Source organism: Xenopus laevis, chromosome 3S (genome assembly GCF_017654675.1).
Source record: "Xenopus laevis strain J_2021 chromosome 3S, Xenopus_laevis_v10.1, whole genome shotgun sequence".
Classification (NCBI taxonomy): Eukaryota; Metazoa; Chordata; class Amphibia; order Anura; family Pipidae; genus Xenopus; species Xenopus laevis.
The window spans coordinates 69,974,944-69,992,062 of record NC_054376.1 but is presented as its reverse complement, the minus strand read 5'-3'; the positions used below and the strand labels follow the sequence as shown (position 1 = coordinate 69,992,062).

Sequence of the window (17,119 nt, the reverse complement as noted above, 5' to 3'; positions counted from 1 at the left end):
AGGGACCGCAGAGGAAAAGCAAAGACAAAAGTTGGTTTACAGATAAAACATCACACCTAATTACCTTTTACAACAATTTACAAATGTCTGAACATGTTTTATGCATAAGTACAGTATATACACACTTGGTAAAAAAGAATAATATAATACAACATTTAGAAGTCAAAATTGAAAACACAAATACACGTTCTCTACCAAAAAAGCTGTAAAAACACAAGTGCCCACCACAGTAACACGGCAATTATTTCTTTGTCTTATTTCAATAAAAACTTCATTTACTATTCATAATACTCATAATTCACAACTTTAAGCCATTATACACCTTTATTTAATATTACTTATGATTTTAAAGGTAGAAACATATTTTGATGGAAGAATCCTTTTCAAAATTTGCACAAAAATTATTTCTCTGATATAACTTCACCTAAATGAATATTGTAAGTTCCTGCAAACCAAGGTCTAGCCAAGCTCCCTATTTTTTTTAAATCTTGTTCTCATAAATTATAAATTAAACAGCATGTTTTAAGTAGGACCAAAGTGTTTCAGAATTTGTAATTATATGAGAGGAATTTGAATTCTGAGAAAGTCTATGCTGAGCCTTTCTGGTTCATCTTCAAAAACCAGGACATAACCTCTTTTTTACTTCACAGCCAAGCTTCATACAGTAGCAGTGTGGTTCATGAAAATAAGATTGGACTCATCTTTTACTTTGCTTAAACCTTTGACATCATTCCCATGTGTAAATATACTGAATGTAACGAGTGCTCATTTGACTTAAAACATAATTTGTTTATTGAGATTGTGATGACTTTATATATTAAGGGGCCGATTCACCAAGGGTCGAATATCGAGGGTTAATTAACCCTCGATATTTGACTGGGAATTAAAATCGAATATCGAAGTCGAAGGATTTAGCGCAGATAGTACGATCAAACAATCGCAGGATTATTCCTTCGATCGAACGATTAAATCCTTTGAATCGTTCGATTCAAAGGATTTTAATCCAACGATCGAAGGAATATCCTTCGATCAAAAAAACTTAGGTTGAGTTCGGTAGGTTTTAGATGGCGAACTAGGGGGTCGAAGTTTTTTTTAAAGAGACAGTACTTCGATTATTGAATGGTCGAATAGTCGAATGATTTTTAGTCTAATCCTTCAATTCGAAGTCGAAGTTGTAGTCGAAGGTCGAAGTAGCCCATTCGATGGTCGAAGTAGCCAAAAAAACACTTCGAAATTCGAAGTTTTTTTACTTCGAATCCTTCACTCGAAGTTAGTGAATCGGCCCCTAACTGTTATTCGTTTAGATATCTGTAAGGGGCATATTTATTATGCTGTGTAATAAACCATACATCACCACGCTTCACAGTGTAAAAAACAGCGTAGAAAAACAGCATAACATTTTTACGCATTTATTCTTATGTGATTTGTGCTGGAAGCATTGTAAAATAACGGTGTCAAATCTGGTGTTTGCATGGGGTAAAATTACACACACCTTGATAAATTTGCCATTCATTTTAAGCAGCTTTTTACACTGTTTTTCAGCAAATTTAGTTTTAAGCATCACAATAAATATGCCCCTAAATGTTTTAAAGGGGAACTCTAGAGTATGGTATAGTATTAGTTACATTAGAATAATATTATTTTGGTAGTGTTGAAGGCTCATGACCTGCAGATCCTTCAAGAGAATGGCTGTGCTTGTGGTTCTTTTTCAGAAGGATCATAACTTGTGGGATCTTACTTGTGGTTAAGTATAGGTTTTAAGAGGCAAGAGCAGTTGACAAATCTTTAATAAGGAGGAACCCTCCTTTACTAACATAGCTGCAGTAGACAGGGACCTCAACTAACAGCTATTAGCACTGGCACTATAAACCACCTGCCAAAAGAAGAATAAGGTTTCTAAGCACTGTAGTTCCAGCTAACTGGCCCTTAGAGATGATGTTGACATTCAAATTTAGGCAAGGCCAAGTATAATTAGAAAAGGGTTAAGGATTCTGCAGTTAATATTAGCAAAAAAGACATACAGTAAATCTCCCCACAAAATAATATGAATATATATTTGTATTTCTCTTTACATAAATAAGTCATATTTCACCCTCTATAGTGTATTCATTTGGGGTATTATTAATGAGCTTTTTTTTCTTTAAAAAAACAGGAACCATTTTTGAAATATTGCAAACTCTTAAACCTCTTGTTGCTAAGTTACCATATGGCAGATTCATACTGACAGAGGATCTTAATAAAAGCAAAGCCTAAGACCGCTCTAGTTCATTGATGTGGGGATCTTCATTGAAGTCATTGTTGTTGACAGCTCCCCGCAGACCCTCCTCAGTTTTAGCTCAGGAACTGGAGGAAGTGAACCTGGACAGACCCCTTTTGACAAGGCAGAGAAAATGCAACTCAAAATTAATTGACAGCTCCAGTTATTTCTGTAGTGTAAGTCTTTACTTGTTGGTTTGCATGTTAAAATTCTACGAACAATAAGCAACAAATTGTAAAAAAAAAAGCGACATGTAAAAATTATATTTGTTATTTACATTACTAAAATCAACTTACTAAAATCAACTTTCTTCTAGAGTGTCTATTAATGTTCCTGAATATTTTAATCTAAGCAGAGTATGCATTTTTAATATTTACCTATTCAAATTTCAGCATAAAACTGTTGAAAAATGAATAAATACCTCAGATTTGCAATTGAAAACTGGACTTGTGCAGTTTAGTGCCTTTATTTATAAACCACACTTGTACTAGAAATAAGTACAATATGGGTTAATTTATTAATACTCAGGGCACAAGTGCCAGATCACCTTGTGCTTAATGTGGTCACAATGTCGGGCAGTGTGATAATTTAATAAAAAAAGGCTGCAAGACCTCTTGCCTGCCCCTTGGATAGTGTAGAAAGAACCTCACGCCACACAGGTCTGCATGAAGTTTTCAGTGATTTATTGAAGCGGAGTGCACAGCAACGTTTCGGGGTCACCCCCTTTGTCAAGCAAACGTTGCAGTGCACTCCGCTTCAATAAATCACTGAAAACTTCATGCAGACCTGTGTGCCATGAGGTTCTTTCTACACTACTGCTTTGGGGGGTTGCCGAGCCTCCACCCACGTGCACCAGGCATATCTTTGCTTATCTATAAGGTGGGTGTGCTAATCCACACTACATTGCTTGGAATTGCCCCTTGGATAGAGCACTACCTGTCTTAGGAAGTGCTCTATCCAAGAGGGCCGGGTGGGGGGAGGCACGAAGGCTAACTGATTTAGCTGTCATGTTATCAAGGGGGTAATACCAAACTTCTATATGCAAAAAGCAGAAATTATGTGCAATGTTATCAGCCCAGAGAATAGATGAATAGTACCTCTAATTGTGCCTAGTGGTCGATAAAGGGTGAAGGTTGCTCTGAGGTTATTATGTCAACTGAGATTTATCCCTGTATAAGTAATGCAGGCAGCGTTCTATCCAAAGGGCAAGCTGCAGGTTTTTGGTAACTTGTGCAATGCAAGACACATTGTGCAAACTGCAATGGCTTGATTGTGGTCTTTTTTGCACTTTACCCATTCCATCCTGCATTGTAAATGACTAGTGATGAGCAACATTTTTCACCAGGTTTTACAGTGAAAAAGACGCCCATAAACTCCATTAGGTGGAAAAAATTGTCGAGCGTCTAAAAAATTGTTGCTCATCAAAAAAATTTGTCGCCAATAGAGTTCAATGCATTTGGCAAATTTTTGGCTGTTACTCGGAATTTCGGTGAAGCAAAGCAGGTCAGATTTGCCCATCACTATAAATGACCCCTATAGTGTTTTTTATGCAAACATCATACTGTAAAGTGTACAGAGATCTGCACTGATTATTAAGCCAAATAAGGTTCACATGTAAACCTAATGCAATGCAATCTAGCTCTTTGTCTGAAGTTAAATGGCATTCACAGTTAATTTGTAATAACCTCAAAGCATCCTTCACCCTTCAGCCCAACTAGGCACAATTCGAAGTACTTTACATTTGTTCTCTGAGTACATAACATTGTAAGACATAGCTCTTTTTCACCCACCGTTTCCATTTCAATGTAAAAAACTTTACATGTGATAAACTATACATTTTTATGCAATTAAGACTGAACACTGCAGGCAGATTTATTAAGGTACGAATGTTAAATTCAAATTTTCAAATTTTTTTTGGGTCAAAACTCACAAATTTGAATTTTAAAGAACCAAGTCAAATTTGAATAAAAAAATTTGAGATTTAGCACAACTTAACCCTGAAAACAGTTCTAATTCAAATATTCGTCACTAAAACCTGCCAAGTTCATGTAGAAGTCAATGGCAGAGGTCCATTGAAACTTTTGAAGATGTTAATTGCCTTCCTGACATTTAAGGGTTTTTTTTCTGAGGAAAACTCAATTCAAATTTGATTAAAATTTTCGGGTCATTCGTATTTGATCAAATATTAGATTTTCGAGTTTTTTCATAAAGTTAAAAAAAATTCACATAGCTTTGAAATTCGACCTTTGATAAATCTGTGTTTTACATTCAACTGAATTAAAGTATTTTTGGTGCTTTGTCTAAATTCAAAGTTACTTGTTGATGTTCTTTTGCCCACAGTCTCCCAAGAATGACAAAGCATCTTCAGCAGAAAAATTGTGGTAAATAATTGGTCAGATGCAGGTCGTTGCCGTAAAAGTTAAGGTGCTTGAAAAAGAGCTCTTGCTCGAAAACATGTTGTGTGACAATTAAAGCACCTTAACTTTTGCAGCAACAACCTGCGTCTGACCAATTATTTTCCACAATTTTCTGCTGAATATTATGCTTCATTGGGCCGAAGCGGTGGTTAAAGGTCAATTGAACTGAATCTATTTCATATAATTCTCACTGCATGGACTATGGTACATCTTCTTTTAACACAGTTTACCCAAGGGTAAACTAACTATGTAATAAAATCTGCTTGGTAAGGCAGTTGTCTGTAAAGCAACGTTACGAGCTACAGTATGTATTTTCTATATTTTTTCACACTAAAATATCTTTACACATATAGATACTGTATATAAACACCTTATTGCATTATATTGCAATAAAATCAGCTCACCCTTAAAATTGTTTCCAATAGCAATTCATATCTTGTCACTATAAACTTGACTTTTCCGCAGGATGAGACAGTACATGTCATACATATAAAATGCTAAAGCTTTTTGAAGAACTGTGTAACCGTATCTATAAATAAGCCAATTACTCTGACATTCATTTACCTCTAGAGATGGACTTGTGTTTTTGGCAGAGACCTTACAAGTATTCACGTCCATGAGATGAAATCATTAACACATGTCACACAGCAGACATTAAGCTCTTTACATTCTATGGCCTTCAGAGGAACAGTAGGAGAAACAAACTGAAAGCCACTAGGAAACTGGAATTGGTGACAGTGCACCTCTAATCCTGAGCTCTTTTCTCTAGTAACATTTTTGTACTATGAAAATACAAGTCTGGTAGACCTATGCAGTTGTCAAAGTGTACAGTGCACCTCCATTACTGCCTCAAAAGAAGTTCAAACTTTGGGTACATTAGAGGTTTAAAATATATTTCCCAGAGTGATAAGGTAAGAAGCAGGTCAAGCGGCTATCTCAAAGTGGTTACCGGCTAAGGGCATTATAACTCATTATTTTTCTTGAATGTGAGAGAAACATAAGCAATGCCTATTTTTCACAGCTGGTAATAATTCTGTATTGTATCTGAGAGAAATGTTTTCCTGCAATACTTGTCTTAACTGCTTCACATGGATCCAAAGCAAATCTCCCATAACTTTTTTTAAGAGGCAATTTATACTAATGTACCATACACTCAGCATGAGGCCAATGAACAGGAATTGGACTTAAAATGAGTATAAAAACAAATTTTTCATATTTTGTGGCACACCTAACTTGGTGATTCGATAGTACAGGTATGGGATCAGTTATCCGTAAACAGGTAATACAGAAAGCTCTGAATTATGGGAATGTCATCTCCTATAGACTTCATTTTAATCAAATAATTCAAATGTTTTAAAATGATTTTTCTTATTTCTCTGTAATAATAAAACAGTACTGTGTACTTGAGTTCAACTAAAATATAATTCCGGAAAGACCCCTTATCTGGAAAACCCCAGGTCTCAAGCATTTTGAAAAACTGGTCCCTTACCTGTATTTGTAGATATAATGAAAAAGCTGCCAGTAAGCATGGGTCACCTTTATGGGCCATCTGGTAGCTATAATTAATGCTCAAAAATCTTTTTGCAAGTGTAACTTCCCTAAACAGGACTTTTTGCCTCAGGTGGCCCTTCACTAGATGTAATAAATAACCACCCCAATAACTAGATTTTTCAGAAATGTGGCTTTGTTAGTGTAAAAAGCAGGTGGAAAAGCACCTGTTATTGAACTGCTACAAGAGGAAAAAGGTCTTTTGCAATCTAAATATTTGAAAGGTTCTCTTTTGTATGCAAAATGTTTAAGGTCAAAAACAAGTAATATAATACACTTATGGGACTCGTTATCTATAATGCTTGGAGCCTGTGGTTTTCCAGACCAAGAAAAATTTAAAATAGAGTCTGATTAAAATTTGTTCTCATTTTGAATTGACTGAGAGATTTGGCTGGTGGGTTTCAAGATAATGGATCATATACCTGTACACAGTTTAATGATATAAATTCACAATTCATAAAAATAAAGCCAACAGTAACAATATTATCGCTCAATGAGAAGAATAGCCAAAAACAATAGTAAAGAGTCTCACTCAGCATATATCCACAAATTGTACATTCAACCATCTATGGCACTAAAATAGTTAAACCATTTTTTTAATTAAATTTTAATTGAAATGCTAACATGAAACTTTTCTTGTTGCTATAATGGTTACAGAGTTTGCAAGTCTTACAACGCTGGGATATGATACAAAAAATACTTGATGCTTTAAGGCAGCTGTTGTATAAATAATACAAAGGCCATTTACATTGCATATGTTGAAATTATATATGGTTTCAGAGTCACAAAACATATTGTATGGCAGGCCTGAAAATGGTACTATATGTAACAATAATAATAAGTAATAATACATAGCAAGACATTCAAAACACAACAATGTTCATGTGAGCAGATATAGTAAAAATGAAACCTCTAGAAAATAGTAGTCAATAAATCTGACAGCTTTTCAAAAATAGTGAGTATACTTCTGTTTCATTTTTTATCAGATGTGCATAAATGGCAACTTTCACAAGTCACTAATCAGCAAATACTGGCATTTTTCAGTTCAGAGCTTTTTCTTTATGAAGTGTAGATTGGGAAGGGAATAATAAAGAAATATCTCTACGAGTAATACACTGCACTCTATATCTGTGCATCCTTTTTTGGACTCAGTGTCACAACCTTATGACCTTCTGCACATCACTTAATTTCCCTATGCCTCAGGCACCATTCATAACACATAAACCTATATGAAAGCATGTGCTTGTTTGAGCTAACAAAAAAACATAAGATTTATGGGTGTGACAGAGAAAGGGTCAAGCTGCCCTAAAAGCAAAATAAAGATGCCTTTGTCTTCATTATATCTAAAAGATTTCCATCCAGTATAAAGAACATTGTTTTGTTGGTTAACATTTTGACTGCTAAGGACTAAAACAGCTCACTCATCCTCACTTAAATTGATGTTACCTAACCAAGATAATAAAAATGCTGGATAAAGAAGGGCAAGTGCTGCTATTGCAATATTTACATATTGAAAAACTATGACACACTATGCCAACTACTTCAGAGATTGGCAGATATGAATAACACACAAGACAGCCTAACCTATACATTCTTAGCTCTCAAATTGCTACTTACTTCTCCACCTAAACCTTAGCTACACCTAACTGGATTTGAACCCCCACCACTGACAGATGAGCTTTCATGCTTTTTTGGAAGACACTATAAAGTATGTAAAACCATGTAAAGTTCAACTGAAGCCCACCTTTTCTTAACATGCACCTGTTTTCCCCTTTCTATATCCCTTTGCTTATGTAGATGCTATTCTACAGATTAACATTTATTATCAAATGTGGAAAGGTCACTTGCTATGTTCCAACTGGATTAAGGCACACCCTTTGACCAAACAATTTTTAATGCCTTGTTGAAGGTAATAGAAGGCCTTTTTAAGACTTGGAAAAGATGGCACCCATTGGTGCTTGCTAAAAATTAGTCATTTTATTATTTGACTAATTAAAATAATACTGACATTAAAATAATACTGACCTACCTGAAATGCTCTCTCATGACCACAGAGGGATTAAGAATTGAGAATTATGTCACTTTTAGGTGCAAATTGTTCTCATTTTGAATTGACTGAGTTCACAAGACAGCATCGCCTCACCGACTGGAAGAGGATCACAGCTTCAGGTGTAATACGTAGCAAGGGAATGGAGGTTTATATCGCTAAAGCTAAAATAAATGCACACCATATATATTCAGTGGAAAGAGTGGATGACAGTTTGTTATGAATACTACTGTGTAGGAAAAACCCACCACTAGCACTTAATAAACACTTCAAGTAGCAATACAAAAAGTTTGAACCTGTTGCCTGTTCCTAAGTAAAATAAACAAAATGAAAAATTATTTTGTGGAAGCTATAAAGATTCCAATGTATCTTTACAAAACGTACGGACCTATTTGATCGAAAATGGACCTATTTGACCAAAAAAAAAACTTCGACTTTATTTCGGTTGGTCTTTTTTTTTTTTCAATTTGACCCTTGATAAATATGCCCCTTACTGTGACATTCTGTTGTAAAAGAGAAGATACAAAATAGGTCTAAATCTCAACCATATTCTTTTACTACATTCAAATGCTAATATATTTATAGGATGTATCTAGCAGCACAGAGATTTTCTTGTGGTATGAATTTGCCAGACCGAATAAAAAATAATAAAGATCATTTACAGTATGTTCGCAAATGCATTTCTGAAATTTCATTTTCCGGCAGTGAGCTAAATCTAAACTTGCATCAAAATGCACTCTTCACACTTCTTTGTAGTTGTTCTCATTCAGTCCTTCCTGCCTTCTGTTCTGAATTGAGTTTTGCTGCACTTATTGAGACAGGGGAACCTTTGCCATCTGATTCGCCAAACAGATGTAACTGCATGTGCATTTCATCTCAAATTGGACACAGTTGCCTGCCATCATTTCCAGTGTTTGCCAAACAAGTGACATCTGCACAAGATTTTATAGGTGCAAGTGCATTTTGCCTATTGATGCAGGACGTGAAGGGAACCATGGAGCTGCCGCAACTTCCTTCACTCCCTGCACCGACCTAACGAATCTTGCTCAGATGTCACTCACATGGCGAAGCTTCAAATTATGACGATGTTTTGGAAACACTCACAAAAGCAGATTAACTGCAATTAAGCCTTTATTCCATTGCCACACAACATGTTTCGGGCACATTGGCCCTTTTTCAACACACTTAAGAAGGGCCAATGTGCCCGAAAAATGTTGTGTGGCAATGGAATAAAGGCTTAATTGCAGTTAATCTGCTTTTGTGAGTGTTTCCAAAACATCGTCATAATTATGGATAATATATAGGATGCCAGAGGCGGAGCATCCAAGGAACCACCACAGGAATTGATTGAACCAACGCTAATCAGTGTAAAATTCTGTCTTGCACATGGCGAAGCTCACGTGCAGTTTCATCTAATTTTTGGAAAAATATTTTGATTGTTCTAAAAATTGCATTTTGTAAACTGCGTCAATGTAAGTAAATCCTAATGTGTCATGTCTGAGGACTGCTAGTGAAGTATTTTATAAAGGTTTTGTCATAATACAATACTATTTCCGTAATAAACATTTTAACATTACAATTAAACAGATGCCAAAATGTAATGATGTATATGTGTTAGAAAGGATTGGTGTACGCTGGTGGGTATATGGTATGCACCAGTAGTGAATTTTGTCACAATAACAATTCTAGATGCTCAAGGTATTGATGGCAAAAGTATACATGAACGATGCTGTAGTGATTTAGTGTCCTGTTGATACTATTATCATTATGTAGGAGAACAGAGCATTAAACATTTTACTGTGCAAACTATTTCTGCTTTAAAACACATAATTTCTCTGGTAATGACTGTCAAATTTGACTTTAATAATTGAATATTTGTGGTTATGAGTTATCAGCAACTAGTGCTGTTTTTTTATCAGCACTTTACCATCAAATTCTGCCCAGACACAACATATTTTTCTTCTGAACATTTTCAATTTATTTGTTTTGCCTTCTTGACTTGACAACCTTTGGACAGAAATCATCTCAGTTCAGTTATATGAGTGGACAGGTCAGGCCATAAAGTGTCAAATCAAGTTACATTTTTTTCTGAAAATGGGATATTTGTTCCTGAACATATTGCTGACACCAGATGAGGACAGATGTGTGATGCCCTAACAGGATCTTTATTTTTCATTCTGATTTGCAACACAAACAGCAAGAACAGGGCAGAAAGTCATGGATAAACAGATATAAACACAAGCTTGTTGGTCATGAATGATATATGTGAGTTCATTCACTGGACTAGGTTATTGTCAGGACATAACAGAATTAAAAACACCAGTTATAAGAATAGTGGGTCTAAGCATAATAGAGGATTATCTGTACAACTGAAGAGAGGGATTACTATTGCATATCTTTTTAATTTAGATACTTAGAGAATTGCTAAGAGAACTTACAGATAAGGGGTTACATTTTTTACAGTCAGGAATTTGGCTGAATCAACCAAGTCAAGATTACTAAAAGGTGCTGACTTGGATAGAAATTTTTACAAAAAGATAAAAACCTATGGTAAAAGTATGAATCTAAGGGACAGAAACTGCAAATAAAATGAACAAGCCTATTTATAAGCCATTCATGTGCACAATTTATGACATCACTTCCACTAGGGTTGCCACCTTTACTGATGGCTAAACCCAAGCACGGGGGATGGGGCAGATAACATTGTGGGTGGGGCAGTGATGTAGGAACAAGCATGATAACATCAAAGGTGAGCACAATGATGTTGGTGGAGTTATGACACCAGGGCAAGTTTATGGCATCACTTAGATCACTAAATGTTTTAAAGTGTTGATGCCCAGTTCAAAACCACACAAGACTATCTCTAGCTATATTCTGCTTGATGATTAAGCCAATCCTTTAATTACAGGTATGAGATCTATTATACAGAAATCAGTTATCCAGAAAGCTCTGAAATACAGCAATGCTAATTTAGAATAAAGCATTCTTATTTCGGATTGTTTTGCTTTTTTTTGTATCTGTAATAATAAGAAATGAACTGTACTTTATAGTAACTATTGCAAATACAGTACTAATTACTGATATTATTCTTCAGTAAACTATTTCTTTTTTTAGTAGACTATTTTTACTGAGCAATATATCAGAGTGTGCATTCATACATGACCATGAGATTTTGCAAGATATAGATTTCAAATTACATGGAATACCTCTAAATTTGGTTAATTCAGTAAAGTATCCAACCAAACATGCAACCTGTGCTAAAATATAAATTAGTCAAGGTCCTTAGTTTAAATAAAGAGACCAATAAGCGGTGTTTCATTCCAATGATGTATAATACGGTATATTACTTCTTAGATATAGAAGCAGTATTTTCTTGTATTTAGATGGAATAAAGCTGTTTGTGCACACAAGACATTTACTAACACTGGGGAAATATGCAACTGGGCAGTAGCACATGGCAACCAATGAAATGTCTGCGACCATGGCTTTCCCTGCATCTGGATTAACAAAATTACTCACTGACGGGTACTATGAGTTACTGCACAGCTGCCAATTTAGCATGTAACAAACAAGTGAAAGTATATATGTATACAATACACTACTTCTAAAACAATGATTATGATATTTAATATATAAATATTAATATAATAAATAATATATATAAATATCAAAAACAGTATCACATAATAATAATAATAATAATTTGTTCTCATTTGTTTTTGCAGCTCCTTTTATACCCTCCAGTAATACAGACAGCATTGTGAAATTTGATGCATATGGAGATGGAATTGGCTTATACAATGTGTTCAATTTTCAGTATCACAATGGGAAATATTCCTACACGAAAATTGGCCAGTGGGCAGAAACCTTGTCGCTGGATGTTGACATAATACAGTGGTCCAAAAGTTCAGTTCCAACATCACAGTGCAGTGACCCCTGTGCTCCAAATGAAATGAAGAATATGCAACCAGGAGATGTTTGCTGCTGGATTTGTATCCCATGTGAAAAATATGAATACCTTGCTGATGAGTTCACATGCATCGACTGTGGGGAAGGGCGATGGCCTACAGCAGACCTAACAAGTTGCTTTGATCTGCCAGAAGATTACATTAAGTGGGAGGATGCCTGGGCAATAGGGCCAGTGACCATTGCATGCCTTGGATTTGTATGTACTTGCCTGGTTGGAGGAGTCTTTATCAAGCACAATAGCACACCTTTGGTCAAGGCATCAGGGAGGGAACTCTGCTATATTCTCCTGATTGGCGTTTTTATGTGTTATTGTATGACATTTTTCTTCATAGCCAAACCTTCTCCTGTCATATGTTCTCTTCGCCGTTTGGGACTTGGAACATCTTTTGTTGTTTGTTATTCTGCTCTGCTAACCAAGACAAATCGTATTGCCAGGATATTCAGTGGTGTAAAAGATAGTGCCCAAAGACCAAAATTCATCAGTCCTAAATCACAAGTTGTCATATGTCTCAGTCTCATCTCAGTTCAGATTGTTGTTGTATCTGTGTGGCTCATGTTGGAATACCCTGGCACAAGACGCCATACACTTCCTGAAAAAAGAGAAACTGTTGTATTAAAATGCAATGTCAAAGATTCAAGTATGCTTATTTCATTGACATATGACGTAGTCCTGGTGATATTATGTACTGTATATGCCTTCAAAACAAGAAAATGTCCGGAAAATTTTAATGAAGCCAAGTTCATTGGATTTACAATGTATACAACTTGCATTATTTGGCTTGCTTTCCTGCCTATATTTTATGTCACGTCCAGTGACTACAGAGTAAGTACAACACTGAATTTTTTTTCTTGCTGTAATGACTAATATGGCTACTACCACAAACTTTGTTCTGTTGTTTATGGATAAGAAAACTATACATACTCCCCATAGGAAGAAAGGTTGTAATTAAAAATGATAATTTTAGCACCTAAAACAGTGATCCTCAACCTGTGACTCACCAGCAACGTGTTGCTCTCCAGCCCATTGAATGTTGGTCCCAGTGGTCTCTAAGCAGGTGCTTTTTTTTAACTTCTGTCTTGAAGGCATTCTTTAGTTGCATAAACACCATGGGGAAAATTCACTAAAGTGCGAAACACCTAACGCTAGCGCAAATTCGTCAGCGTGACATAATTCCGTTACTTCGCCGATTTACTAACGGGTGCTGGTGTAAATTCGCTAGCAAAGTGTACCTACTCTAGCGCTACTTCGCACCCTTACGCCAGACGAAGTTGCACTATGACGAAGGGACGTAACTACAGTAATTCACTAACGTGCGCATTTTACTGAACATTACCTCTTGCGCCAGACTTGCCTTCGCCACCTCAGACCAGGTGAAGTGCAATAGAGTAGATAGGGATTGCTTCAAAAAAAGTTAAAATTTTTTCTAAGTCCCATAAAACGCTGGTGTCTTTTCCTTTTTTAATGGTGATAGGCTGAAAAAGATCGTACATTTTTTTGGGGTACCCTCCTTCCCCCCTACATTTCCTAACATATGGCACCTAAACTATACAGTGGCCACATGTGTAAGGCAATATAACACCACTATTTTATTTTATGAAGCGTTCGCAGGCTTGTGTAGTGTAATGTATTTGCTACTACATACAGTATACGTCCATTGTACTTTAACTTGGTGCCGTATGCAAATCAGGCATCGCTAGTGTAACTGCGCTTTCCTTGACGAATTAATGCTAGCGCAACTTCGTTACCTTTCTCCTCCCCGAGCGCAACTTCGGATTTTAGTGAATTAGCGGCGCTCTAGCGAAACTTCGGCTGACGAAGTGCGGGGAAGTGTTGCGAAGCCTGCGCTAGCGCAACTCCGTAGGTTAGTGAATTTGCTCCCATGTGTCCCTGTCACTGCACCGTGCAAACAATTTATGATGCAATGGTTGCATTCTTTGAATAGCTTTCTAAGGGCTCAACAAGAGTTTAGTCTTACTCTGTATGTAGCACTGCTAAACATCTACAATGCTGCATACAGAATGACTCTTTTCTTTGCTCCTGGGTTGGGTTGCCAACTTTTCTGGAAAAAAATACAGGCCTTCCAATATTTTTATGGTTTTCCCTATTAATAACATTGGCATCAAGCAACATTTTTACTGGCTAGGTCAGTAAAATACCAGCAAGATGGCAACGAGATGATGCAAAGTGCAGGGAATCCCAGTACTTAATGCATGCCATAGGTAGATGTTAAGTACAGGAACCCCTTGTGCAGATGTGAGCTGTGTTCTGCACCTTTTACCAGATGCTGTGCAAGTGCTCTTTGTATGAGCCCTAATGGACAGTTATGCTATAGTATTGGTAAATGAGCCCTGAAGTATTCGTTGAAGCCCACATTTTTAAATAATCACATTTTATATTCCAGAACAGAAATCAATAAAGTTTATGTTTTTTTTGTATTTCAGGTCCAAACTACAACAATGTGCATCTCAGTAAGCCTGAGTGGTTTTGTAGTTCTCGGGTGCTTGTTTGCACCAAAAGTTCATATCATCCTGTTTCAACCACAGAAAAATGTTGTTACACACAGACTGCATCTAAATAGGTTCAGTGTTAGTGGTACTGCAACCACATACTCACAGTGTAAGTATCTTCTTATTTAGCTTAAATATACATGCTAAATAATCATACAGCTCACCCACACTGGGGGATCGCAATAAAATCTGATTTCAGAAAAATATTAACAATGGAACAATTTTTTTTCTTGCGCATAACAGTTCTTATGTAATTGAGTTTAAACAAATGAAATGCATTGATGGGGGTTGTATGCTGCTATTGTAACGAAAATTTTGCAATGAACTGTTTTTCATTAGACAATTATGAACTGCAATTTGTAATCTCATTGTGGTATTTTTTTTCTTTGCTTCTGTGACCATTTTTTCACTGAAGTATGACTTTTTCAACAAGAAATGTGATAACATACACTGCATAAGCCATAAAATTGTGCTACATTTATTCTGGCAACTGAATATATATATATATATATATATAATTGGTCCAACAGGGTCGCACACATCAATAGTTAAAACTTAGCATTTATTGAAAACGCTTAAAATCATTCCAGCATGGATATAGGCATATGTACTTATCTGTACAGAGTGAGCATCAATCGGCAACGTTTCGGGGGCATCCAGTCCCCTTTCTCAAGCCTCTCCCCTCTGTGTAATCTTGAAAAGAATTTTAAACAGAATTGCGTCCATGTCGACGCGCTTTACAGCGTATGGGCGGAAATGACGCACAGTCCCCTTGGTTACACGCGGCATTCGGTCGCGCGCATTCAAGGGAAGTGGCGTCAAATTACGTACACCCAAAGAGAGCAGCGTCAAATTGCGCGCTCATAAGAAAAGGGATAGCAAGTAGCGCATTCTCAAAAGAAGCAACATACATCAGGCCCCTAAGAGTTCTCATAGCAACCATGGAAAATTTGCATATAGTTAAAATGTACCCAAATATGAAAAAACTTATGTTCTGCAAGTGGATATAAATAGTTAGCATAAAGATTAACACATAACATCATGTATATCTGCATGTATATCAAACTTTGGATATTTGTGAATACTTTGCATATTGGTGATTTTCACAGAAATAGATGCAAATCAAAGTCTCGATTGAGTCCCTTTGGAGAAAGGGTCCTCAACCTATAGATCCATTGAACCTCAGTTCTTTTCAATATTAAATTGCGATCACCACCACGTTTTGGAGGAGGTATATGCTGAATCACTCTGTATCTGAGATCATCTGCAGTATGTCCAACTTCAACACAGTGTCTCGAAACAGGCAAAGACTTATTTTTAGTGTTAATGGTTGACCTATGCTGGGAGAACCTATCCCTGACCTTCTGGGTGGTTTCCCCAACATAGATCAAACCACATGGGCAAACAAGCATATACACAACAAAGTTCGTATCACATGTATTAAACCCCTTGATCTTATAAGTACGATTGTTATCTGAATCTCCAAACTCCGGACCCACTAATACATATTTACATTGTGTGCAGCCCTTACATTTAAACATACCCTCTCTTCTAGGGCCAAGGAATGTTTCTCTCCTGGGGGTAGAGCGAACATCTGCTTTTACCATCCTGTTACCTATAGTTGTATTCCGTCGATAGGACATTAGTGGCATTTGTTGAAATTCTCTGACAGAGGGATAGGCCTCCCTCAGAAGATGCCAGTGTTTATTCAGGATCCTGTTACAATTATTGCTACATTCATTATACTGTGAAACAAAAGTAACTCTTTTCTGGTTAATCTGACTATCCTCTCGCTGTCTCGTAGAGCCTAAGTTTCTAGACTGAACTTTATCTTTATTTCTCTCTATCACCTCCTTTGGATATCTTCTTTGTAGAAACTTTTTTTCCATATTTTCCAAATCTTTCTCGCGAGTGTTTGGATCACTTGTTATCCTGTATATTCTAGAGAACTGACTAATTGGAATCGATTTCTTTACCCCCGGGGGATGATGGCTGTCATAGTCTAGCAACTGGTTCCGATCAGTCGGCTTTGTATAAATCTGAGTGTTGAATCCAATATCTGAGCGTGAGACTAAAACATCAAGGAATGCTATTTCTTGCAAATTTTCAGTCATAGTGAACTTTATATTTACATGGGCTCCATTAAGTACATCCAGGAAGGCGGACAGAGACTCCAGGTCACCCCGCCATAGAAGGAACACGTCATCGATGTACCTCCACCAAGCCACACAGTGGCTGGTGAAGAGCACATTTCGATAGACGTGTCCCTCCTCAAACCAGCTCATGAATGAGTTGGCATATGCCGGGGCGACCTTGGAGCCCATGGCCGTCCCCCGGGTCTGTAAATAATATTTGTCCCGAAATCTAAAGTAA

General features: G+C 36.5%; 2 protein-coding genes across 3 annotated transcripts in view; one reads left to right on the top strand and one right to left on the bottom strand.

The window, feature by feature from the left end:
- The window catches only part of grm3.S (glutamate receptor, metabotropic 3 S homeolog), a 108,299-nt gene that overhangs the window by 82,991 nt on the left and 8,189 nt on the right, over positions 1-17,119 (top strand). For both annotated transcript variants that reach the window (XM_018255744.2, XM_018255743.2), the window contains exons 4-5: positions 11,995-13,061; positions 14,681-14,855. In XM_018255744.2, the coding sequence (XP_018111233.1) occupies positions 11,995-13,061; positions 14,681-14,855 (1,242 nt within the window). The remainder of the gene's footprint in view (positions 1-11,994; positions 13,062-14,680; positions 14,856-17,119) is intronic.
- elapor2.S (endosome-lysosome associated apoptosis and autophagy regulator family member 2 S homeolog) overlaps positions 12,713-17,119 on the bottom strand; it is a 77,367-nt gene continuing 72,960 nt past the window's right edge. Inside the window, exon 22 of the mRNA XM_041588469.1 lies at positions 12,713-12,828. Coding sequence (XP_041444403.1) covers positions 12,790-12,828 — 39 coding nt within the window. The 3' untranslated portion in view covers positions 12,713-12,789. The remainder of the gene's footprint in view (positions 12,829-17,119) is intronic.